The 26,387-nt window shown below is 35.4% G+C and overlaps 2 protein-coding genes, 1 long non-coding RNA gene and 1 pseudogene across 5 annotated transcripts; 2 read left to right on the forward strand and 2 right to left on the reverse strand.

Annotated features, from left to right (window-relative positions):
* Positions 1–8,380, reverse strand: part of LOC111408282 — a 12,436-nt pseudogene extending 4,056 nt beyond the window's left edge.
* Positions 8,381–9,420: 1,040 nt separating this feature from the next.
* On the forward strand, positions 9,421–16,075 carry LOC111407230 (CTD small phosphatase-like protein 2). 3 transcript variants are annotated; one of them, XR_002705040.1, is made up of 8 exons: positions 9,421–9,515; positions 11,717–11,977; positions 12,585–12,718; positions 12,988–13,072; positions 13,807–14,346; positions 14,769–15,106; positions 15,348–15,497; positions 15,579–15,708. XR_002705040.1 is itself a non-coding variant. In XM_023036596.1 (8 exons), the coding sequence occupies exons 3-8, from the start codon at positions 11,809–11,811 to the stop codon at positions 15,735–15,737; spliced, it is 1,425 nt and encodes a 474-aa protein (XP_022892364.1). In that variant the 5' UTR covers positions 9,441–9,515; positions 9,617–9,716; positions 11,717–11,808; the 3' UTR covers positions 15,738–16,075. The 3 variants fall into 3 exon arrangements, 2 of the variants coding, with proteins under 2 accessions (XP_022892363.1, XP_022892364.1); XM_023036596.1 differs by lacking the exon at positions 15,348–15,497 and adding an exon at positions 9,617–9,716 and having other exon boundaries at positions 9,441–9,515; positions 15,579–16,075; XM_023036595.1 differs by lacking the exon at positions 15,348–15,497 and having other exon boundaries at positions 15,579–16,075.
* Positions 16,076–18,302: 2,227 nt separating this feature from the next.
* Positions 18,303–19,325, forward strand: LOC111407233. The gene is made up of 2 exons (XR_002705041.1): positions 18,303–18,550; positions 19,072–19,325. It is a non-coding gene; the product is annotated as an uncharacterized LOC111407233 (long non-coding RNA).
* A 489-nt stretch (positions 19,326–19,814) lies between these two features.
* Positions 19,815–22,392, reverse strand: LOC111407232 (glucan endo-1,3-beta-glucosidase 3-like). The gene is made up of 4 exons (XM_023036597.1): positions 22,084–22,392; positions 20,793–21,413; positions 20,357–20,447; positions 19,815–20,276 (listed from the first exon to the last, which is right to left on the reverse strand). Exons 1-4 carry the CDS (start codon positions 22,142–22,144, stop codon positions 20,099–20,101), a joined length of 951 nt encoding a protein of 316 aa, XP_022892365.1. The 5' UTR covers positions 22,145–22,392; the 3' UTR covers positions 19,815–20,098.
* Between the last annotated feature and the right edge of the window lie 3,995 nt (positions 22,393–26,387).

The following is a 26,387-nucleotide window of genomic DNA, read 5'->3' on the forward strand; positions in this document are numbered from 1 at the left end:
TTAGTAGTTCAAATAAGGGTAAGAATGTTCCGAGAGAACAGAGTCATCAATCACGTAGGAACTCCATACCCAGATACCCACAGCCACGTACCTTTGAGCCTAGGTTCATTCCCACCTGTCACCACTGTGGAGCTCTAGGACACACTAGACCTAGATGCTATAAGTTAGGCAATGAGCGTAGAAATCAGAACATTCCTAGTCAGGTTAGCTTTCTGTCTAATCAGGTTAGTCATTTGACTGAGATGCTTACTAAGCTTACTAGGAGTACTTTATCATTTAAGAAAGTTTGGGTCAAAAAGGACGATCTAGCTAGATATTCAGGTCAAGAAAAGTGTTTCGTTGCTCATGTGCATTAAAAGTCCAAAATTACAATATGTGGTACCTAGCTAGTGCATGTTCTAGGCGTATGTGTGGTAATAAGGCTTTATTCACTACTCTTGATGAATGTAACGGTGGTATGGTTACCTTTGGAGATGGACGTTCTGCACCTATTCTTGGCAAAGGTACTGTTCAAATGCATGGCTTACCTGTGATCTCTAATGTGCTTTATGTGGAAGGTTTAAAATCTAACTTGTTAAGAATTAGTCAAATTTGTCATGCCGATTTTGAGGTGAGCTTTGTGCAAAAGAGATGTACTGTGTATGAATCGTCTGGTGGGGTGGTTCTTGAAGGGGTTAGAACAACTGATAATTATTATGGAGTCTTGCCTAATTCTAACTATATGTGTAGGAGTGCTAAAATTGATGTGAGTGAACTCTGGCACAAAAGGTTGGGTCACTTGAACTATAAGAGTCTAGTACAACTAGCTAAGAAAGAGTTGGTAGATGGTTTGCCTAAGATAGGTCCTAGTGAAAATGCTGTGTGTGGACCATGTCAACTAGGTAAACAACTTAAGAGAAACCATAAGAAGACTTCTAAAATTCTGACCAAAAGACCCCTAGAGTTGATACACATGTATTTAATGGGACCATCTAGGACTAAGAGTTCAGGAGGTAAGCGATACATTCTAGTTGTGGTAGATGACTTCTCGAGGTTCACATGGATAGAATTGCTTAGGGAAAAATCTGATGCATGTGATCTCAAAAAGTCTTTGTGTAAACGGCTTAGCAATGAACTGATCTCAAAGTGTCTAGAATGCGTAGTGACCATGGAAAAGAGTTTGAGAATTTTAATCTTGAGAGTTTCTGTATGGATCAAGGGATATTGCATGAGTTCTCTTCCCCTATCACTCCTCAACAAAATGGGGTGGTTGAAAGGAAGAATCGGGTTCTTCAGAACATGGCTAGAGCCATGCTTCATGGCAAGGGACTAGCCCTACATTTTTGGGAAGAAGCTGTTAACACCGCATGCCACATAATTAATAGAGTTTACCTTAGACCCAAGACCAATCAAACTCCATATGAAATACTTAAGGGTAAAAAGCCTATTGTTAAGTACTTTCGAGTATTTGGAAGTAAGTGCTACATTTTGCGTGATAGAGAGAACTTGAGTAAGTTTGAATCGAAGAGTGATGAAGGAATCTTCCTAGGGTACTCTAGAAATAGTCGAGCATTTAGGGTGTATAACTTACGTACTCGTGTGGTAATGGAGTAAGTAAATGTTGTGATAGATGATGCTGTAAGTGAGGGGGAGAGTGTTGAAAATTGTGATAGAGATGGTGATCTTATAAGTTCTAATGATCCTATTAAGCCACCTGTGTCTGAATCATCTCTTGGGAAACCTGAAACACCTGAAAAGAAAACACTTACCCAAGATCGAGATAAAGATCCTAAGGAACCATCGACTAGGGTTAAGTCTAATCATCCTAAGGACAATATCATTGGGGATCTAGATAAAGGTATGAGGCTTCGTAGGAGAGTACTGAACAATCTAGCATACACTAGCTATATATCTCAGGTAGAACTTAAGAAAGTTAAAGAGGCCCTTGGTGATGAGTGCTGGGTGGATGCGATGCATGAGGAGCTCAATCAATTTGCTAGGAACAATGTGTGGATCTTAGTTCCCAGACCTGAGAATTGTAATGTTATTGGTACTAAATGGATCTTTAAGAATAAGACAGATGACCAAGGTACTATAATTAGGAATAAGACTAGATTAGTTGCTCAAGGTTATACTCAAGTTGAAGAAATTGATTTTGATGAGACTTTTACCCCTGTTGCACGACTTGAGTCTATTCGGATTCTGCTTGCTGTTGCTTGTACCTTAGGGTTCAAGTTGCATCAAATGGACGTTAAAAGTGCCTTCTTGAATGTACTTCTTCAAGAAGAAGTCCATGTGGAACAACCAAAAGGATTTGTAGATCCTAAATTTTTCCACTATGTCTACAAACTACACAAAGCCCTCTATGGTCTAAAGCAAGCTCCTACAGCTTGGTATGAGAGACTTACATCATACATTGAAGAACATGGATTCTCTCAAGGTGGTGCAGATAGGACCTTATTTATTAGACATGTTGATGAAACTATCACCATTGCTCAGATTTATGTCGATGACATTATTTTTGGCTCTCCTCATGAGTCTTTAGCTTATAAGTTTGCTGAGTGTTTGAAGCAAGAATTTGAGATGAGTATGGTTGGGGAGTTGAGTTATTTCCTTGGACTTCAGGTAAGACAGACAGAGGATGGATTGTTCATTTCACAGTCTAAGTATGCTAAGGATCTAGTTAAGCGCTTTGGGCTAGATAATAAGAAGTATACTAGGACACCTATGAGTACTAGCTTGAAGTTAGGTCGTGATCCTTCAGGTAAGAGTGTAGATCCTTCCCTATATCGAAGCATGATAGGTAGTCTTCTTTATCTCACTGCTACTAGACCTGACATTGCTTTTAGTGTTGGTGTGTGTGCTCGATTTCAGGCAGATCCAAAAGAATCACACTTAAGCTCTGTTAGACGCATCATTAGATATGTGAGTGGTACAGTTGATCTAGAGATATTCTATTCTAGGAATTTCAATCTTGACTTGGCTGGTTACTCCAACGTCGATTGGCCCGAGAATGCAGATGATAGGAAAAGTACGACAGGGGGTTGTTTTTACATGGGTAGCAATCTCGTAGCCTGGTTAAGTAAGAAACAGAATTCTATATCTCTATCCACGACAGAGGCCGAATACATAGCTGCAGGGAGTTGCTGTACTCAGCTTCTCTGGATGAAGCAGATGCTGAGTGATTATGGGATTAGTCAAGGGACCATGACTATTTTCTGTGATAATACAAGTGCTATAAATATTTCTAAGAATCCCATTCAACACTCTCGAACGAAACATATAGACATACGACATCATTTTATTCGTGAGCTTGTTGAATCACATGTAATCTCCCTCGACCATGTCTCTACTGATAATCAATTGACTGATCTACTTACGAAACCACTAGACGGATTGAGGTTTGAGTCTCTTCGGACGGCTGTTGGTATTTGCTCGCCTATCTGATCGTGGATTCATGCATTCATCACATGTGAGTGTGTGATGCATTTTTTTTGTAAGTTTAGTCTTCTTTTGTGTGTTATATTCGTGTGTTTAAATAAAAAAAATAAAAATAAAAATAAATAAAAATAATAATAATAATAAAATTATATAAAAAAAAAATTTTGGGCCTTTATGTAACGATTATGGCATTTGCATTAAAGATCAAACTCTATTTTTCTTCATATGTACGAGTCTGAGATTCCATCATTGTTCATTTTTTGACTGTGGAGTTCTGGGTATATGGCTCGTCATTCATTTTCACACAGCACACACTGTAGTCCTGTAAGTGAGTCTTGACCGCATGGGTGAGACTTGGGATGGTGTTCTTCTATGATTGGGGTTGTATGTATATTTGACGTAACCTGGGACGAGTGTAACCTAATCAATATTGTATTTCCCCAGTTTTATTTTGTTATTTGTTGACCTTATGACTATCTTCGGGGCTTACTTGATTCGAACAATTAAGCCTGAGGGGTTTCTAACCTGGTGCCCTATGGTCGTCTGACTTGGGAGTCACCAGCCCAAAGTTCGTTACAAGAGTCATTTATGTTGCCTAATGAGGATTGCATTGCACTTAAGTTCTTTTGTTATTCTTATTTAAAAAAAAATGGAATCATACAGTTAGGGGGAGTAAAATTGTGACAATCATAATAATTGATATCGGTCCTCATGGAATTGGATTTGACTGTCACTTGGTAGACATTCACCTTTGTCTGGTTATTTTCACGTATCCTTTCTCACTAATTTAAGGTTTTGAGTCTAACTTGCATGGACTACATGGCACGTTTTACGGTGATGTTCTGTATACACTTTACTCCATAGGATTCTAAACTATGTGTGGACTTACGATTTGTCTACGTGCTGGTTGTCGGGTTTGTGATTTTATGCTTATTGTTGGTTTCGATTGCATATTTGGTTCCATGCTATTTTTTTTTTGGATTATTTTCCACTATTACGTAGTTCGCTTGTTTTTGAAAATACATGGTTTAAGGCAAATTTCGTAATTTGTTGAACATTGTGTCGTGTTTCTTAAAATTCAAATTTCTAGTGCTATTTTTGACATTTGGTTTCTCGCTCGAGTTTCACCTAGCCTTCGCTTGAGCGACAAAAGCAGTTTGCTTGTCATCCGAATCTCGCTAAGGCCTCGCTCGAGCGACAGGTCAATTTTAAAAGGTCCTATTTCATTTTTTCGCGCAACTTCTTCCATTTCACTCTTTTTTTCGTTTCTTCTTGACTTCTTCCATATTTCGTCCATTGATCACATAAATTCGGGGCCCTAAAACAATTGTTCTTCCAGATTTCCATTGCTACACATCAAATTGAGGTATTTTTTTTCTTTTTTTTCGTTTTTTTTGTTTTTCATTCTCCTCATGTGTTTTGCTTATTTTTGTGTTTTTGCTTGATTGCTCCTTCATTAATGTAGGCTTTGTCCTTCCTGTGTTTCATTAGATGTTATTTCACGCGTTTTGCATCACGATTTCCATTGAATTGTTCGTTTTTTCATTCATTTGGTTATGTGGTTTTCATGTTTTTCTTCCATTTTCATTAAGTCCATTCTTGCATTCTGTTACTCCGTTTCTTGTGTGGTTTGTTTCATTTTAAAGAGCATGTTTTCTAGTTTGTGGGACTGTGCTTGGTTGTGTGGTTGCGTCTCGTATGTACTTGAAATTGTATACCAAAGTGATGCACGCCACATGTTCGATGCAAGTCCTTAGTTATATGTTTTTTTTGTTTCCTTCATTTTTGTGCTTCAATTTTCTTTCTTTCCTTTCCGTCATTGTTTCATTGCCATCCCGTGCCATGTTGAGTGTTTTTTACACATATTTTTGGTGTATATTTACATCATGCTTCGTTTGCTCTACGGGTCGTTCACGTTTTTCAATGCATCTCTTTCGTGCCTCGTTTGAGTGTGCAGTGTTTCACATCATAGTATCGTATCACGTGCATTCTTCATCTTACTTATTAGTTCCGTCTCTCCGTATGCCAGATGGCCCGTAAGCGTTCTCGATCCTTTGCACAGCCAGCTGGTGGTTCGACGTCGTATAGTAGTTCCAGATTCATTTCTGCTACAGCACAGGAGGTTTTCACTTTTCAGTTCTCCTTACGCCCCGTTCTCGTGGAGCGTGAGGTAATCTTATCTGACCTTCCTATTGATATCGCCGTCATTTTTGTTTCCCGGGGTTGGGAGCCCCTTCTTGTTGGTCTTTCACCTCCTCCCCCACTCCTCGTTCAGGAATTCTATGCTAATATTCATGATATAGACGGCTCGTCTTTTCGGGTTACTCTTAGAGGTCATTCTTTTAGGGTGACTCCGTCGGCTGTAGCTCATGCTTTAGGTATACCTCAGATTACCCATCCGACTTATCCCTATATTTTACCTGTTTCTATTCCGACCGATGCTCTTGTTCGGTCGACGCTTTTGAACACCCCGTCTATCGGGGGGCCTTCGACGATGGCCACAAGGTCATTACCTACTGATCGTCAGGTGTTGTTGCGCATAGTGTATACAAACCTGTGGCCTGTTGCCCATACCTCTTTATTACCTATGGTGCGTACCCGTTTTCTTTATGCCCTTCTTCATGGGGACTCGATCGACTTTCCTAGTTTTGTGTGTCAGAATATTCTGGCTTCATTTCGTACTCATGGGAGTCGGATCGGGTTGCCTTATGCTTGCTTGATTCATAGGGTTGCTTTGTCGTTGGGTGCTTCCTTTCCAGATGGTTCGACTTGTAGCATAGGACGTCCGATAGGACAGCAGACCATTCATCAAAGTCGATCCCATGTACCGTCATCTTCCTCTTCTGCTCATGCTACGGGTCAGGCAGTGGCCGTTGATGTTTTTCATCTTTCGGAGTCCTTTGATCCTATTACTGAGATTCTTACTGGGGATTCCCGTGTGTTTCTCCCGCCTCGTACGGATTATCCTTCGGCCATTCCACTTAGTTCTGCCTTTCTTTCGACATCTACTTCTGCTCCTAGGATGGCTGCTTTGCCCGTTGACCCCATGGTGACGCTTATGGGACAGATGTCTACTTTGGTCGAGCAGCAGGCTCGTATGTTGGCAGAGATCACGCAGTTACGTGCTGCGTCGGAGCATCAGTCAGCTGAGCTTTCTTCTTTTCACCGTGCTCTTGCAGTGTGTCAGCGTCATTTGTGTTGGATTTGTGATAGTATGGAGGAGGACACGAGTGTTGAGAGCGGAGCTGAGTCTTCAGATGCTGGAGGTGCTGCCTCGTAGTTAGTTAGTTAATTGTTTTGATCCTTTCTCCTTTGTGATAAAAAGGGGGAGTAGATATTTGGATAGATGATTTGATAGATAGATACCGATATTTGGATAGATAGATATAAATTTTTTGGTGACTAGATTAAGTTTTTGATGTTTTGGCAATACCAATGTATGTTTTTGGTGTTTTTGACTTACATTATTATTGTTTCTTAATCTGGTTAATGATATATGATCTATTTCTTGTTTTTATTTACCGTTTTCATTTCACATGCTTTTACACTTGGTATTTGAGTTTTTGATTTTCAGGAAACATGTTCAACAAGAGATTGCTAATTTGGTTGAATAGATATGTTGTTTGGAGTCATGTTTATTTCTTCCTTGACTGTCATATGTATTTTTGTCACAGAATGCCAAAGGGGGAGTTTGTTAGGAAAATGTGTAATTGGCAATCTGTGACCAAAGGACCTATTTGTCTTGTTTGTAAAGTCAGGGACTAAATTGTAAAGGTCTAATAGTTCAGGGACTAGAGTTGCAATTTAATAAATTTCATAGCATAGGTCTAGGGTAAAGTGGGATGCTTTGAAGATGCAAACGGCGCGTTGATTTCGCTAGAGTTTCGCCCTGACCTTGCTCGAGCCAAAATTGCAGAACTGCTCTCGTTGGAGTTTTGCTGGGCAGTCGCTCGAGCGAAGGTGCGTCGCTCGAGCGACGGTGTTATCTAGCTATTGGTAATTTTAATGCCTTGCGAATTTTTAACGCTCCATATTTCCAAATTTGACCTACTATATAAACAAAACGTCCGATTTTCATTATACACCTTTGGAAAACATTCAAACAAGAACCTCTTTTAACTTCCAAAGGATTAAGAGCCAAACATTCGATCTTTTTCATCTTTTGATTCTCATGATTTTTGAATAAAAACATCAACCATCACAAAACCAAAAACACCCCTTCATATCTCCATACCAACTTCCAGAAGATCATCTGTTTGAAGATCCGGGAAGGAAATTGCTTGAAGAGCTAGAGTGCTTGGTGATTCACGAGAAGTAGAAGATATTCAATGCTGGGATTTTGGCGCAGATCTGCAGAATCCAGGAGAGATTTGGTTGATACGGTAAGGAGGTCAGAGAATTGTTAGTTTCAATTATCTCTAGCGTACTGTAAGTCAATATCTTCGATAGTGGATCTCTACTGGCTTGTGCTCGGAGTTTTTACCCAGTTGGATTTTCTCCGTCAACATTTTGTGGTGTTTTTACTGCTTTTTGTTATTTATTTTTCAACCGGTAATTCAATTTAGATAGATAAAGTATGTGAATAAATCTAGGCAATGCATAATTTATGTGACTTGTTGCATAAGTTAATTAATTGTTTTAATTCCGCATAAACACCTATTCATCCCTCTCTAGGTGTTGGTTGGGTCGAACTATTTCTTTTTCAATGATTTTTAGTTTGATGCAAAATTGGTGTAAAATGGAGCAAATTTGGGTGTTGGTTTGGAGATGACCTGAAAGCTTGATAAATTAGCACTCTTTTGTTCTTTGGTATCATACTGTTTGGTGCATAATTAATTGAATCTGAGTAGTTGAAATACTTACCAGACTCATCGAAATTCTCAGTGTCTTTCGTGAGCCTAGCATCAGTACTGAACTGAGCCGTAGCTCTCTCCATGTTCATGTTGCTAGCTTCGACCATGTTTGGCTAAGCTTGAAATAGAAGTAAAAAGAGTGTTTTAAGCTATTTTTTAACAAGTTACTCTCTAAAAAGGAAAGCTCAGCACTGGTTTTAATTTTCTTCGTCTTCTTGTTTCATCGAGGCTGTTTATTTGTGACTGTTGAGCTATTTGCTTTGCTCCGTAACTCCATTCTATGGTGCTGTTTTTGATAAAGATTAATGTCACTACTCTTTTTGACTCTCCGACACCAGCGGCAGCGTCCTCCACCTTGTAGGTTATACCTATCTCTTTCATACTATGATGCAGTTATCTTCTTCTAATTGCAATATTACAGGCTTCTGATGACAGTTCTATTGCAGTACACAAAAGTAATTTGGATTAAACGGCGTTTAATGAGTATGACGTCATTTGTTGTCGCGCGGTCGTACCAGGAGGACCTTCAATATGTTTTTTTTCTTTTTTTTTTTTTTAAATTGATTTTATGGTGATGGGAAATCAACTTGAGGAGCGTGTGACGTACGCTCCATTTAGGAGCAAATTTTCATACTACTCTCTTTCCGCGAAGCACCACGTGGTCACATTTCATTTTATCTACTTGGGTCGGGTCCCACGTCCGTCAACAATCAATCTCAGCCGTACTTTTGTCCTCCAGAAATTGAAACAATAAAAGGCTCAGATCATCTACACTTTTTTTTTAAATTGATTTTATGGTGATGGGAAATCAACTTGAGGAGCGTGTGACGTACGCTCCATTTAGGAGCAAATTTTCATACTACTCTCTTTCCGCGAAGCACCACGTGGTCACATTTCATTTTGTCTACTTGGGTTGGGTCCCACGTCCGTCAACAATCAATCTCAGCCGTACTTTTGTCCTCCAGAAATTGAAACAATAAAAGGCTCAGATCATCTACATTCAAACCCCTCGAACTACGCTTTATAAATTGTACATTTATGACAAATTTACTCTTACTATGACTTATCTAACCCATAGAAGCCTATGTACAATCACTGGGCGTGAATTTTATTATAAGGCAGACTCCAGAGGAGTTGCCCACCTAACTATCTATAAATACACGCATTGGAGCGAAAAAAGCGCGTTGTAGAGAGAGAGAGAGCCCGCTGGAGAGAGAGAGTGGGGGGACTTCTTTTCCACAGGTATAGATATACACATAATGTATCTATAACTCGCATCGAAATTTTCTTTGTATATTCGTCAACGGATAATTGTTCTTTTAATTAGATACCTATTTGTGCAGATAATCATCATTTGTATGTCTATAAAGTAGATATGATATATGTATATATGAACACAATTATAGGCGATAAAGAGTTTCTTTTGCAACTGGTTGAGTTCAGGTATGTTGTTTTAATTTTGGGGTTTTTATTTAATATGAGTTAAGGGCTCTGAAATTAAATAATGTTTTATATATAATTGTTAATGTCCTATAAGTTAATTATGAACTGTTATACGATGCAATTGAAGTGCTTGAATTGAGTTGACTTCGATCTCGTGGGTTTACTTGAATTAAGTAGGGTTTTATAGGAAGAAAGTTGGGAGTATTGGGTCTGGATTCCATTTTACGTGTTTTTTTAGTTAAGTCTTTCGAGTCAAACCTTAATTTTATATTTTTCCTATTGTTTTAGATGGTAAACTTTAAGATGTAAGTGCTTTTACATAGATGCAACATGTAAGCAACAAAAACAAGATGTTGTATGTATATACAGTGATCTCTTACCAGGAATTTTTTTATTTCTTGTTTTTGAAGCACTCGGGAAGTTTCTCAGTTCTTTTAAATTTCCCCTTTTCTTTGGAAGGTTTAATAGCTTCTTGTATGGATAACCACTTGGTTGATTATTGTTTGTGGAAGGATTTAGTGATTTTAAGCATAAAGATTACATTTTGACTATGTTCTGTTGAACTGAGGAAACTAATATGGGTCAAGATGGAAACTTAATGTCACAATTGAGAAAACAGGCGAATATATGTTTGCGTAATATTTTCAAATTATTGGAAAAGACTCTGCTCTTTTGTGATATCACCTAAATTGGGATTTGCTTCTTTTTTGTTGGGTTTAGTTGCTATTTTATCTAGTCAGTTGAGACTTATCATTGAATAAGATGGTCTGATATACTGAATAAAAAAACTTAGATTACTTCAATTACAAGGTAATTTTTTTGTTCTCTCTTTTTAACGCATCTAAATATTTAAAATTGATATATTTAAGTACTGTATGAGCAAAAGATAGGAGATCCACCACATAAGGATCTTTTTTGTTTTCTTTTTTGTTTTCTAGACTTCATTAGGAAATCCAGGCCAATTTTAGTATCATGAATAAATGAATGTCATAACCTGAAGATGAGCATAAACATAATGGTTCTTCCCATACTAAATTAGTGGTGGAGCCAAGATTTTCACTTATGGGGGCGAAAAAATGTTGTTGGGGTATTTATATATATGTATTATGCATATATTTAAAAATTGATATATAAATCCACCATAAAACGAGGAAAAAAAATTTAAAATGTTGTGTGGGACAATCGCCACACCTTTCCTCAATTGTGGCTGGGCTACTGGAAATTACTTAGGGGTATGTTTTATTGTAAGCATGGAAGTTTTATGGGGAAAAAATAAGCAATTGAATTGCCTAAAATTTGTTTGAATGAAAATTGTCAATTAAATGTTTTTAATTTGTCTAATCTTTAGCCTAGAAAATGTTGTAATTTCCATAAAGTTGAGTTTTTGGGAAGTGTGAATTGCCTAGAAAATAAAAACTCATACCCCGTAAAGAATTTTTTTCTTATTTTTGAGGAAAACATGGTCACATGACCAATTTTTGGAAAACATTTTTCGGACAAATAATGTCAATCAAACACCCAAAAAATAGGAATTAGGTTGGAAAAAGTACATTTTCCATGGAAATAAAGCTAATAAAACGGAAAAAGTACATTTTCCATGGAAATAAAGCTAATAAAACACACCCATAGTAATAAGTTCCAGGGAAAGAGAAGGAAAATTAGAATTTTATATGAAATCCATTTAGGTCATCTTTTCAAATTTGGAGAACTTTTTGTCAATTAATTTTCTTTCTATTTAAAGTTTCTGTGTGCAAGGTAATTTTTCCTATTTGTCATTTAAGTTAAGAATCTGAAAAATATAATACGATTTGATGCTGGCTATTGATTTCTAATATAGTTTTCTGGAACTATTACTGTGATTAGTTTTAAATCTGTTTTTAAAGAACAACATTACAGATTTATTCTGTGTTATTGATTTCATTGTAGTATGTCTTTTCATCTAGTTGCTGAATTTCATTTTTCTTTTTACTAGTTTTATCTTATCCATTTTTTTACTGTAGTCTCCTGGGGCTGATCTGATATTTTGAAGAGGTTTGTTCCCTGCTAATGTTCTCGAAGCTATACTGTGATAGATATCACAAGCACAGACCAAATGCCATCACTAAAAATGAAAACCAAGTCGGCCACTGGGTGTTTAAGAGAAAGAGATGGCCTCCGCGTATGCCGAAAGTCAAGCATGATAACTAAGAGTCCTCTCTCTCAAGCCAGAATTTCTCAAAATACAGAAGAAGTTGAGACTGTGGTTGATACTTGTCGGGATGGTAAGTGATGTAGTTCCAGTATGGCAATATCCCATTTCCCATATATATATTTTTTCATTTTGGTTGTGATGGGGCTAAAAATACTACCTATTCTAAATAATTTTATCTTACCATTCGATATAACAGATAACTAATGTTTCCTATAGCACACTATCTATAGCAGAAAACTGTAACACGGTATCTACAAGGAAGATTTTTGTAAATCAGTCTAAATATATTTATATAACATACACACTTGTGCACACAAGCATCACACAAGCATGTGTGTGATGATTTTGCATAATTGAGCTTGTGAAGCATGTTTAGCTAGGAATACTCTTAATAGCATCAATAAGGAAAGTGTGTAAGGTTTGTCTTAACGACATGCAATTGAATTATTGTAATTGTAAAGAGAGTTTAATGTGTCTTAATGATGTGCAATTGAATTATTGTAATTGTAAAGCGAGAATTTCTATCTTCATTTTTGTTGATTGGCAAACTACTTTTTATTATATCTCTTGAAGTTGTCCTCTGATCCATGCATCAGTTCCTTTTCTAGCTCATAAATGTGTTTGGTTACGAGTTTCTACATTTTGAATCAATCGATACTTTTTCATTGCACTCGCAGTTTCTTCGTGCGACAAAGTATATTCTCAGGACATTAGAGGGGATGAAGCCAATCATAATGAGGTGCACAATGGAAACAGTCATTTTCCGAAGCAAGAATCAACTACTGGTGATTTTGCAACTGATGGATGCACGGTAAAGATGCGATCATTGCTTTATTTGCTGATTTTATGAATTGCCCCATTAAAAAAATGGTAAAGCGGTGTAAGAAAGATGTGTAGAGTGGATGATAAACAGGATTTTTCAAACATGGTTGACTCTTCACCCAACTTTTTTCTTTGACTCTCTGGAAGTGGATTTAAAAACCCTTTTTTTTTTTTTAGAAGCCTTAACTTCTTGATGTGCCCGACTGAATCATCAAATATGCAATCAAGTGCTTACCTTTGTTGTTTCAATAATCATAGGAATCCACAACATCCACTTGCTCCTCAAGCTTAGAGACTATTTTCTCTCCTATATTGGAGGCCATGAATTTCCATTGGGGTAAAGGTACACCCTAAAACTCTGCTACTTGATTCTTTCTTAATGTTGAATGCAATATTATAATTTTCTGAAATGACTTTAATTTCAAAAAAAAATCTGGAGATTTGCAACATTTTCCTTGCTGTTTCTCTTAAAACAAGGTTGTAGAGAAACTTTTCTAACAAGAGGTGAAGCAAAAGTGAAGATTATTTGTTACTTCACATTGATCTTCTTTCCAAAAGTATTTACTATTTACCAAACTGATTAGCTGGTCTTAGTGATTTCAAATAGCTGTATAGGCAGTTTCTAACGAGTATAAATTTTACCTCTCCTATTGTTATTTGGTTAGTTTAATTGTTTTTAGGTGTAGGTCACCTGCAAAGTGTCGTTTTAGCGTTTACTGAACCCTTGACAGTAAATCTTCTGCTTTGATAAAACACGTTCCCTTGGGGAAGTTTGTATGCAGACTATATACTACATCTACTAAACGGTGGTGTATAATTATACTTCTTAAGACGGATGTGCAAAATAGTTTCTGTACATCTCTATTCTTTGTGCGTATGAAATAGCCATGAAGATGGCTACTGTGCTTGAGATAATTTCTTTCGCAACTTAAGAGTTTCTTGGTGTTTCTTTTTTATGCATTTGGTATGGTCTGTAAAAGCATTCACTACATAACTACGTTGATATGCTCTTTGAGCTTTGAAGACCTGAAGTATTTGGAGTTGACAATAGTTCTGGCGCTGTTCATTTCTCTGTAGGAAGTGACAATCTCTGTGTGCCACTCTTGGATGTGGAAAACAGTGACGATAGCAGCAGAAGGTCTTCTGAGCATCAAGATTGCAATGTATCGGATTTCTACATCTCTGACATGATTTTTTCTGGATTGCCCATTGAAAGAAACTTGTCCTTTGATAATAATGTAGATTCTATGTTCTTACCTGATTACAAATGTGAAGAGTCAAATATATTTTGTGATTTGGCTGAGGACTACATGGTATTGCCTCTTCTTGAGGATACTTTGGAAACTAGATATGATCACGGTGGCAAAGCATCTGGAGAAATCATCAGCAATGCCAATGATTCAAGCTTATATTTGGCAATTCATCAACTGAGATCCTCCAACCAAGATACTGACATTAATATCTATCCCAACTCCGACCAAGCAGATTCTTTCGATCCACAGATTTATATCAGAAATCTCCCTGACCAGCTGGATGCAATATCGACATTGCCGCATGCCAATATTCTAAAAGAAAAGCAAAAAACTAAACAGATCACATTAGTTCTCGACTTGGATGGTAAGTACATAGTGCCCCAAATATCCGTTGGTGATTTTGTTCTATTCAACTATTCCAAGATGTCCAATTTAACAATTCCTTGATAAATTTTAAGTCAGTCATTTGATATTACTTTTTAGATAGTTCTCCTGATTTGTTATACTAGGAAAGGGCATAGCATGATGGTAATTCAATGAGAAATTAGGTAAACCTTTTGCCAGCTTCCATGAAGTGGTTTTTCTTTTGTTTGGACATAAACTAAGATAAGTGAACTTAAAAGGTGTGCAACTCCTCAGCATGAAGCAAGCCTGTGATACCTTGCAGCTTCTTCTTTTCCTTGTGAATTATTCATGTATCTAAGCTTTAAATTGGTATTCTGAAGGCATTTGACCTATTATTAAGAGCATCGTTCTAACAGTTTAACGTTGCTTTTATGTCTACAGAAACACTCGTGCATTCTACACTTGAATTCTGTAGTAATGCAGACTTCACATTTCCTGTTTTCTTTAACATGAAAGAGCATATTGTGTATGTGAAACAAAGACCTTACCTTCAGATGTTTTTGGAAAGAGTTGCTGAGATGTTTGAGACAGTAGTGTTCACTGCTAGTCAAAGCATCTATGCAAAACAACTTCTAGACATTCTGGATCCAGACGGAAAGCTTATTTCAAGACGAGCATATCGTGAATCATGCATATTTGCAGAAGGAAATTACATGAAAGACTTAACAGTTTTGGGTGTTGATCTTGCAAAAGTTGCCATTATTGATAATTCTCCACAGGTAGAAAACTTGTCTTATTTCCTTCGATTTATGAGTTACATCTTTCGTGTTATAGATCCACACTATTAGTCGTAAGATGAAGGATATTGAACCCCTCTTGTCAAAAGAGGCTGCTAAATGTGATTATGGTGTGTTATAAAATGTACGTTTGAAATATTTTGTCACAAAACTACCTCTTACTATATATTATCTGGAGCATTATTTTCTGCTAATGGGAGGTGTGAATGGAGGGAGACTGCAGGCAGAGTGCCATGAAGATTTAGGATTATTACCTCCCCGATTGGCAAAGAAGTTAACAGATTTGTTGGGTGCTACTTGCTTCGTGTAAATCAGATTCAAGGGTGTGCATCCAGTTGTATGGAGCATTGTAGAAAAGCTAGTTTAATTAACAGTAGGTGGAGAAAAATAGTTCCTTCCTACTACACAACCCAAATTCCTTGATTTTGAAAGTGATTTCTTTTGTTGATTTCAGGTTTTCAGGTTGCAAGTGAATAATGGCATTCCTATTAAGAGTTGGTTCGACGACCCAGGAGACACTGCACTTATTTCACTACTTCCATTCTTGGAGACTTTGGTTGATGCTAATGATGTTCGGCCCATAATTGCTAGGAAATTCGGTAACAAGGAATAAGAGCTCCTTGTCTCTCCTTAGTATTTCTTCAATTGCTCCTTTCGTCTTCATGTCATTTTAAGCAAAACCATCGCTGATTTTAGATGCTCATTATTTATACCTCCTCGATCCTTGATATAATTGTCTATACAATAAAATGGCATCACCTTGTTGAGTCCACTTTTATTGCTAGTTTCTTTTTGTTATCCTGTCTTTCTGAGAATCTTGTTAGTTGTTTAGGCTAGCAGAAGGTATTGAACAAGAGGTTCTTTCGGTTTGCATTGTACAGCCGTAGATGCTCAGTTGTTTCCTGTATGGTTCGACTTTTGTGGAATAAATTGTGATTTTATTTGTGTTTATTTCAATCCACCTAGCGTGAAACATATGTTCAACTTTCACTATGAATACATATAATATTTGTGAACTTTCATGGCTGGAGAAACAAACCTTATAAAACACAAGGTTGGAATTAAGCATTCGTATCAGCTGTGGACCAGCGGTAATATTCTGAAGGGCATTATTCAGAAAGTTACATATACTATGATGTCGTGACTGTTTGTTCTGATACTTAGATCAGTAACCATTATAAGCTTAGATTTGTCACTATGAATACATATAATATTTGTGAACTTTCATGGCTGGAGAAACATACCTTATAAAACACAAGGTTGGAATTAAGCATTCGTATCAGCTGTGGACCAGCGGTAATATTCTGAAGGGTATTATTCAGAAAGTTACATATACTATGATGTCGTGACTGTTTGTTCTGATACTTAGATCAGTAACCATTATAAGCTTAGATTTGGAAACCGCAGTTATGTTAGTAAAACCCGATATACTTACCAATGGAAGAATCAAGTCAGTATAAGCTTGTTGGTTATTGAGTGCAGAAAATTTTGGTGTCACCATGTTTGTTGTGTTGAGTCAAAGTTTCATGATACTTGTCAAGCATAAAATACAGTGAAATTGTTTTGTGTAATAGCCATCAGTGTCTTTTTCAGCTTCACCCCTACCAACAGAATAGACAGAAAATTCCCTTTTGTGGTTTTGGAAAACCATAGAATGAAATTTTCGGAAGAAATTTCATCGATGTCAACATGTTAAAAATGGCTCCATAAAAAAAATCAAAAACTTTAGGTTCAAGTAAAATCTGTATAAGGCCTATTAGAATGCAATATAGGTACATACATTTGTACACTGAAGTAAATATTCCATGAATCCATAAACATCCTTTCTACTTCTAATGAGACTGAGTGCTATCCATGGTTTATATATCATTTATTCTTTCTCCTAATGTTAATAATATTTTGCCCTTGTATTTCAGTTATGACATATACAGTTGTACTTCTGTGTGGAGATTTACTGATGCATAACTTTTCAGTGATTTTTTTATTTTTTTATTTCCACACGATTGGAGGACCTAGTCTCTCATTTCAACTTCAATCGTGATGGTTTTTCTTGTTGGTATTAATATTCCTGCAGGCTGCAGTTATATCAATTGTTCCTATCATTTTGATACCATTATGTACACAAGAATTATGTTATTTTAGGATAGAATAGCATCTGATTAACATATTGTACTCGTGGACTAATAAAGCTTAGATAAAATGAAGTAAATATGACATTTAGTTGGAAAAATTAGTTTTCTAGAAGATTCTTTTAGAAATGCAATGAACTTTCAGTTTTCTCTCCTTTTCCTTTTTCTGAAGTTTTGAAGGATAGGCATGGGAAAAATTATGGAGGCGGACACATTCATTGGAAACTAATTTTTTAGTGTGTATTCTATATGGCTGCTGCAAGATAGGTATGATACAATGATCAATGTTTTGGCATCTTGCAGCATGTAGGAATGTAGATTACTTACAAATATTTAGACGATATGCCGAAAATGAGCAATACATGAAATGCAACTGAATGGAGTCGGGAAATCTCTCCTGTCAATTTCCGGATGGTTTAGAACGTCTCTCCTATTTTGGAGAGGAGTATTGTGTCCTAGAATGTAGAATGAAGAAGACTTACTTGTGCAAGGGTTTCAGTGGCGAACCTACTTCTGATGAAAGCAAGTCCTCGTCTTTTCTTTATGTTTCAGTTCACGGGATTTTTTTTATCTGTGAAATAGAAGTTTTTACGGTTCTTCAATGTACATTTTGTTGACGTACATTTGACTATTTAGGTCATCAGATAGCTGTTTAGTAATGTCATTGATCAAGTGAGCTATTAATATCTTACAACGTATTTCTAAGCAAAATTTCCAGGATGGTGATGGTTGAGATTGTAATCCGCTCTGCTGGATCCAAAGCTAAACTGGTAGAAAATGAAGCTTTTTATTCTGTGTAGATTCTTTTGGGAGAATACATATGTGGATCAAGAGTTAGTTTAGAGGAAAAGTTAGGACTTTGCTTAGGAAATTTTTGTACTTTATAGGAAATATGTTCAGCATAAGGAGCAACTGGATGATAATGGAAAGGATTAGACTTGTAATATATAAGATTCAAGAAGAGATGGTTATGATATTGTCATTGAAGTTCTCTGCTCATGACAATCGTTCTGCTCCTTTACAATTTGAATGCGAGAGTTAGTTTAGAGGAAAAGTTAGGACTTTGCTTAGGAAATTTTTGTACTTTATAGGAAATATGTTCAGCATAAGGAGCAACTGGATGATAATGAAAAGGATTAGACTTGTAATATAGAAGATTCAAGAAGAGATGGTTATGATATTGTCATTGAAGTTCTCTGCTCATGACAATCGTTCTGCTCCTTTACAATTTGAATGCCATATCTGCAGGTTATATGAAGATACATAGTGTTTTGGCTGCCAACAGGAACGATATTTGGTACGTAGTGTTAAATTTCTTGTTTGTTTTTCTAATTTTAGTGAAATAGCTAACTCTTGTGATTTCCTGAACATTGTAAACTTAAAAGTCGAGAGGACGATTTCAAGTTCTGTAATGTCATTTGAAGATGCAAAAAAGTTGTCATCTACGTCTTCTTCGATCAAAAATCTGAATTTGTATGATATTGCAACATTTTACTCTGCTATTACTCACTCCAAATTTTATTGTTCACATATATGTAAAGCTTTGAACACGATGAATTACTTCAATCAGCTTATGTTGCGTTGACTATTTGGGTACTGCCTTCAGAAGCTCTAATTCATTTATGAATATCGGTGTGAGCATTGTGAATACATTAGATATTAAAAACTTTGTGAAAAGGATGGACACACTTGTATTGTTGTATTATTAACATGCAGAAATGTTGATACTTGGATTGTTGAACTATGATGATAATTTATTCTCTTCCACGGATAAAAATGAGGGAAGAAGTAAAATGCATTCCATGTCTCATTTGGCAGGGAAGCTTCAACTAATCTTTTTTATCAAATTGGCTTATGAGTATTCTTGCTGTGTGGAGCCTATTTCTTCATATAATCAGCAAGTCATGTAAGTGTTAGGTGAACTTAATAGTTTGCAATCCAGTCAATTCAATTATTTGTATGCCGAAAACACCTGTGAGATGTATTTTGTCCACTTCTTCAAGATAAATCTTGAAACAACTCATTTTAAATTTTAGTAGCAAGAAATAATTTTTATATTTATAATTTATCTATATATTTCCATCAAAGTCCAATACCTGGAATTTTTATAAATGTATGGCACTAAAATTTGATTTGTCATGTTCCCTCTAGTCTTATCTCCAATCTAAACAAGTTTATAGCACCCTTTTTCTTGTTTGATATCATCCAGTGTTTAGCCTACTATTTTTGATAAAAACATACCATTGATGTACTTTATCATGGAAGTCACGACCAGAATACTTCTTGTAGATCTAGTCCGTAAATAGAATACTTTCCCACTCTACATTATTTTTCAGTTGGCCTAGCAAACAGCAATTATGTAATTGTGTTATGATGCAGACAGCAAAAATTTGATATTTTTATATAGGCGAAGTATGTCAAATATTGAAGGGTGTTAACTTGTAACTGATTAGTTCCTGAATATTTTACATGTCTCTTCCTAATATGGCCGTAAAACCAGATATTCTCTTCTGAAACACACGTATGGTTCACCCCATTAGACACTACTGTAGAGGATTAAAGATGAATAAGTAACTAAGCTGTACATTATTGTCGAGTACTATGCAACAAACACTCTTATTAGCTACTGAAGTATAACTATAAATAACCAACTACATTATGATGTGCTTCTTCACTATCCCCTGGCTACTTGATCTATATGCCGTATATCAATATGACTCTATGGTGAAGGCCTTGAGATTTATTTCTATCAGTATCTCTCTGCCTCAAAATTTTGCATGACATGGAGGCAGCCAAGGAATTGCCATCTCATTCAGGAGATGGTAACAATAAGTTTTTATCTTGTTTATGAATAAATTTCTGTTGCAATTGATAGTAAGACACAATTCATGGTAATGAGCAGCAGTAGGCTGTATGATGATGTCTTTGCTGAACTTGGGGTGCCTATTGGTGCCGAGCCATTATCATAGCCTGATGGTATACCAGAGCCAATTCCTCCACCGGGCATGGAAGGTGAAGTTGTGCTGTAATAATAAATATAAATGTATTAGTTTACCACCTTTATTGATGAAGATATGAGACTGAAGTTGATTAGAACATTTACCTGGGTGGTGTCATTGGAGTTGTGGGCATTGTTGGAGTTGCAGGTGGTGTTCCGGAGGTAGTGGAAGAAGCAAAGTGGCAATTCCCATGACCTGTAGCAATGTGACAAAATGTTCAAAGATTATAGCGGTAATAAATGTAACTTTTTATGGGATGTTTGGTGAGATGGACGGCACATAATTGTGTAGAAGAAAAAGAAGTTAGAATGTTGTGATGTCCACTATTGCATTGATGCTAGATTGCTTTTCATTCAGTTTGTATTATTCATCCTACCTATACTTACATTTCTAAATTTCTAATGCTTATGATGCAAACGTGTCGAGTATGAGGGTAGTATAGGTGCCAGTCATGTTAGTTGTGTGCACTAGAACATAATCCATAAGCACAATGATCGTAACAGAATTTTCAAGATGAGATAATGTAACATAATGTCTTACTTGGATCAGTGTTGGTGAGTTGTGCTACTCCCCCGAAATCACAGCTGGTGGGAGATGGGTTCTTCTGATAGTAGCTATTGAAAGCGTAAGAAGCATGGTCACGAACTGTGTTTGGATCATAGCAACTTGCACCTTGTTGAATGGCTGAACAGTCTGTACCTCCATAACCACAAGCATAATCCAAAGCAACTTGTAAAGCAGTTTCTGAAGCTGACGGACTGGCAATACACCAAGCACCACCTGATGATGTCGGAGTAGTGGGTGGTCCGTTGGTAGTTGGTGGAGTTATTGTTGGTCCAGTTGTCGTCGGTGGAGTTATGGTAGGTCCGGTGGGGGTCGGTGGAGTTATGGTAGGTCCGGTGGGGGTCGTTGGAGTTATGGTTGGTCCCGTGGGGGTCGGTGGAGTTATAGTTGGTCCAGTGTTGGTTGGTGCAGGTGGCGTGTTTGGATTTAAACTTGGAGTTGTACCTGGTGTTGGATTTACAATTGGGACGTTTCCTGTAGTTGTATCTCGCAAGGTGGTGGATGCTGAAGATGAAAAGATCATTTGGTTTTCTTGATAGGTGATTTTTTTGCCTTTTCTGATTGCTTCTGAGGGGAGCTCAACTGCAATGATTGTATCTGAAGCCAAAATTCGTGAGTTATAATCTGCTTTAGCTTTTCTTCTTTTACCAAAAAAATAAAGGTAAATATATACTCAACGAGCTTGCTTAGATTCTATTTTTCCAATATCTGGAAATGAATTTCAAATAAAGAAATCATACTATAGATACCGAAAAGTTTCACAGATAACGCGTGGTTTTCATTGGAAGACGAATAATGGGCAAACAAATAGGGTGTTGTAGCCATGTATGGATTCTGTCAAAATAAGCTTGTACGTGAGGCTTAATTCTCAAGTCAATCATGTTCCATTTTTTTATTTTTTATTTTTTATTTTTATTTTCCTGATTTTAACCAGACTGGAAAGTGTCGCCACAGAAAATATAAAAACGCATGGAAAAGGAAATACTAGAGCCAGCATATGGTTATGACTTATGAGTCCTCACTTGTTTTTCTTCAAAATCATCTATAGATAGGTTGTTAAAGATTGTATCAGAACAGATAAATGTCTCGGGATGATGTCAATTAGGCGCTTACTGTCACGTTTACATGAAAAAATTGAATTCAAGCATTTGAAGGGTGGTTGAAGATGAAGTTGAAATGAATAACATTCTTCTTTATATTTTAGTTTTTAGACTCTGGTTAACTTGAAAACGTAAAAATAAGAAGTTGGACAAAGTGAAAAACTTACCCGAAATACAAAGAAAATAGAAGAGAAAGAACATCGAACGCGTGTGCATTCCCCCTTTCATAACTCTAGGTGCTTCTATAATGAAGTCGTGTAGTTTCTTCTTTGCCCAGAACTTCAATATAATGAATAAAGTTTCTTAGACAGGAGGAGGAGGAATGGTGTCTCTGTGAAGAAAGAGTATCTTTTGTGCATTCAATTTATACACGAGTACAAAGAATCATAGCTTCCTTGCATTGAAGAGAAAACAAAATAGACACTGGTGTTGGGGGAATAAAGAAAACTTGAGAGAGGAGGCATTGGGTAGTTGGAAACTGCAAGCAATAAGATGTGCCTAAATAGGTGAAAAGTTGCATAAAAATGGAAATGAAATACTCTGCCTACATTTCCATTTTATGTTTAAGCAATGAGAAGGATCGTGGTAAACTGACAATCAACGTATAAAATAATGTTAAATCTTCTTATATGATTCTTAGTACATACGAGTGGATGTAGAAATCATTCGAACGGATTGATGATAAGAGATTTATATAGTCGACCTCGTATTTATGAAAATTGATGAATTTATGCGATTGAAGAATACTCGCCGAAGCGGAAAATGTGAAAGGGAAAGTAGATCTAATGTGTGTTGATTAAGGTGAAAGTAATATGATGGTGATGTGGCATTCTCTTTTATCTTTCTTGTGTATCTTTTCACTGCTAAACTCTTACACAGAACTAAATCAAAAGCTAAAGATAGGGGGACAATAAGAAAGAGAGATTTTATTCTATGTACGTCTCATGGCCATAAACTAGAAAGTTTTAAACTCTCTTACCTTTGCCACTAGGTTTAGGGTTCTTCAACCTTAGTATTTGCATGGGTGCAAAGCTTTTGGTAAGCCTGAATATATTTGGAGGAGTCGAATTAAACTTCGAGGAAAATGACGTTTTGTCTTATAATAATTGCAATGGCCATTTCTTTCGCTTCCCATTTTTGTCCTCAGCCTGTTATTTTTGGACATGTACTCTCAACGTTAATTTTTCCTGATAGAAATTGTCTAGAGTTACCCTTCAACTCAAGTAAACGAAAAGGATACATTCAAATTGAAGGGGGAAAAAATATATGCAAATGTAATCTCTATCTTCATCTTTCTCACCCGATTTCAAAGCACCCAACATCCTCCGAACATTGTTGTTGTCCAAACAATGTCGTTGCCACTGACCCTGGCTCCAATTCTTAGCAACTAGTTTTTTTTTTTTTTTGGATCTATAAATGTAAAATTCTATTGATTAAAAATCATGTACAACCATGTCAGGCACACCCAAGTAAAACAAATCAAATGACTCGTACAATTCCTCCCGGCATGCCCAGGCATACAAATAAAAGATTTACTAACAATAAGATCAATGACCCAACGCTAAAGACTCAAAATGGATTAAGACATGTGGATAGAAAGAAAGCATAACTTTGTACACGTTTGTCTTAATTCGTCTCAAAATGCTATTCAATTGTTATGCTTCGATTTAGACGCTTTTGAATTTTCAAATTGATACTCAAAAATCTGCATATTCCTATCTTGAATCGAATTATATCAATATTCCTATCTTGAATCGAATTATATCAAAAAGCACGATTCCAAAAAGTTTTACGTTGTAGAACTTTATGTAGGTGGTAATAAAAAAATTTGTAGTTTTCCACGGAAAACGGTCACAAATTCGATAGCTTTGATGACTTTGTTTAGAAGGTAACATAATTATCTATATTGAGACCCTCTAAACACAAATTCTGGAATTCCAAATTTTTGATTTATACATGGAACTTGTTATACAAATTTAACATAAGAATTACGAAAAGGAGGTTTAAGCGTGATTTGACTTGGGTTGGTTTCGACTCCAACCCAAGACCAACAAAATCAAAACTAAATTAATCGGTTTGAGTGAATTTCAACCCAAACCAACATACTCTAACTCTTAAATCGAAACCAGATCGGTTTGGTTAATCGATTGAACTTTTAGTTCAAATTGAATTTTTTTTAAAAATAATTTATCCAAATTTTGGGCCCAATTAGATTACAAGAACTAAAATAATTGAATAACTTTATATTACAAGAATTATTGACTAACAAATAAAATCAGGTTAATAGAGAGAGATCAACAGAAATTTAAGAATTTTGTTGCACTTTTATGTATTATGTAGTATGACTGCCTAAATAGATAAAAATGCAAATTATAACGTAATGAGCCTGTGAAATGAAATTGTCAATATTATTACTTACCGCAACATTGTAGATTAGAGAGAATTGTGATATAGTTATGAGATTATGGCTTATCTTTTGATTTTTTATTTTTTTTGAAAAAAAAAAAAGAAGATAAACATATAAGTTTGGATTGGTCCGGTAAACCAACGATTTGAAGTTTCAATCCCACCCACCATGGTTTTGTTTAAAAAAACCAAATCAAATTAATTACTCGTGTCAAACCGACCTGAGTCGGTTCGATTTGACTGGTTTGATCAATTTTTCAATTTTTTTGCTCAGGCCTAACGAAAAGTTTATACAAACGGTGTTTTCCTACTATATAAAAAGGGGAATTTGGAGGCACTGTTGAAATGAACAGTGTTTTGTTCCATTTTGTTTCAATGTAACTTTTTTTTTTAAGTGGGGAAGCAAAAACAACGTCGTTTGCCTTGCTTGATAAATATTATATCATACAATAAAAAAAGGCAATCTAAATTTACTGCAACACACAACTTTTCATACCTCCCACCAAAAATTTAAAGTAATATTTAGATATACTTAATTTTAGAAAATTAAATATTAATAAAAATATTACTATAGAATTAAATATCGTTTGGAATTATTAAAAAATAAAAATAAAAATATTAATAATATAAGATAGAAAATATTTCTAAGAAGTAAAAAGTTACTTGTGAGTAAAAAAATTGAAGAGAAAAGAATTGAAAAGAATTTTAAATTGAAAAAAAATATTTATAATGTAAACAAAAAAAATTTAAATCTTTTCGTGCACGGAGTTTAAAAGTCTCTGTGCGTGAAGACCGCACGGAGACTCTTAGTCTTCGTGAGTCTGCATAAACGTCTCCATACATGGAGACATTTTTTATTTTTTATACACTATAAATAATTTTTTTCAATTTAAAATTATTTTTAATTCTTTTCTTTTCGTAATAAAATTTAATTTTTTCAATTTTAACTAAATAATATTTATATATTCTTTATTTAATTTTCATAAGTTTCTTTTAATTTGTTTTTATTATATTTTTTTGAAAATTGTTTTAAAATTTCTTTTTTCTTCGTATTATAAATACTTTTTTTCGTTTTAAAATTCTTTTCATCTAAAAATCAATTTTTTCAATTTTAATTAAATAATATTTAATTTTAATTTTAATTATTTCGATTTAATTTAAAGACATTATAATAATTTTTTTTGTTTCTTTTTTATTTTTACTTCTAATTTCTGTTGTTGTTTAATTTGTTAAATCATTCAATTTCTTTATCTAACCTTATATAAAAAGCCAATGAATTGGCTACTGTAGATGCAATAATATTCCAATCTCATTCCCATTCTACTGTATGAAGTGCAAAATGACGTCAATTTTTATTTTATTTTTTTTGCAGCAAATTTGTTATTTTTCCCCCTTAATCGTGGGAAAAAACGACGTAGTTTCGTCTTCGATCTTTTTATATTATTGTATTACTATTACTTACTGTATGTAAGAGGCAATTTTTGAGTGGACACTTTTGCAATTTTATATCATCATGTCCATTATTATTTTTTATAATCTCTATCTCTTACACTACCTTTTCTTTCATTTTCACACGCAATCAACAATGTTTTTTTACTCTTTCTTCATTTTCACACGTTACAACCATGCCTCTCCACTTCTCAATTTCTTCACACAAAAAGGATTGGTTGTCTGACAGTTCGGGTGTGTTTGATTAACATGGAAAATATTACCTAGAAAAGAAAATATTTTCCATCTTTTGTGGAAAATAAAAACCACCTCTACCTAAAGAAAATATTTTCCTTAAAAACAAGGAAAATTAGGCATATTTTCAAAAGTTGGAAAATGTTTTCCATGGAAAAAAATAGCAATCAAACACTCAAAGTGAAAATTTGGATGGAAAACTGATATTTTCCATGGAAAATAAATGTAATCAAACACACCCTTCGTGTTTGTGTGTTTGTGTGCATTTTAAGCTTGTAGCCATTTTGGAATTTTTATAATCAGTAATAAGAAAAATGTTTTTTAAATCATAGAAAAAAATCTAAACTTTTCTTTTTCTAATTCATCCGTTCAAGCAATTTTT

Source organism: Olea europaea, chromosome 13 (genome assembly GCF_002742605.1).
Source record: "Olea europaea var. sylvestris chromosome 13, O_europaea_v1, whole genome shotgun sequence".
Taxonomy (NCBI): Eukaryota; Viridiplantae; Streptophyta; class Magnoliopsida; order Lamiales; family Oleaceae; genus Olea; species Olea europaea.

Coding starts and splice junctions, on each gene's coding strand:
- LOC111407230 (XM_023036595.1), top strand. CDS start 11,809: ATGCCATCACTAAAAATGAAAACCAAGTCGGCCACTGGGTGTTTAAGA. Junction 13,073..13,806: donor GAATTTCCATTGGGGTAAAG/GTACACCCTAAA, acceptor ATTTCTCTGTAG/GAAGTGACAATCTCTGTGTG. Junction 14,347..14,768: donor ATTAGTTCTCGACTTGGATG/GTAAGTACATAG, acceptor TTATGTCTACAG/AAACACTCGTGCATTCTACA.
- LOC111407232 (XM_023036597.1), bottom strand. CDS start 22,144: ATGAAAGGGGGAATGCACACGCGTTCGATGTTCTTTCTCTTCTATTTT. Junction 20,448..20,792: donor ACTCACCAACACTGATCCAA/GTAAGACATTAT, acceptor ACATTGCTACAG/GTCATGGGAATTGCCACTTT. Junction 20,277..20,356: donor ACTCCAATGACACCACCCAG/GTAAATGTTCTA, acceptor TTATTATTACAG/CACAACTTCACCTTCCATGC.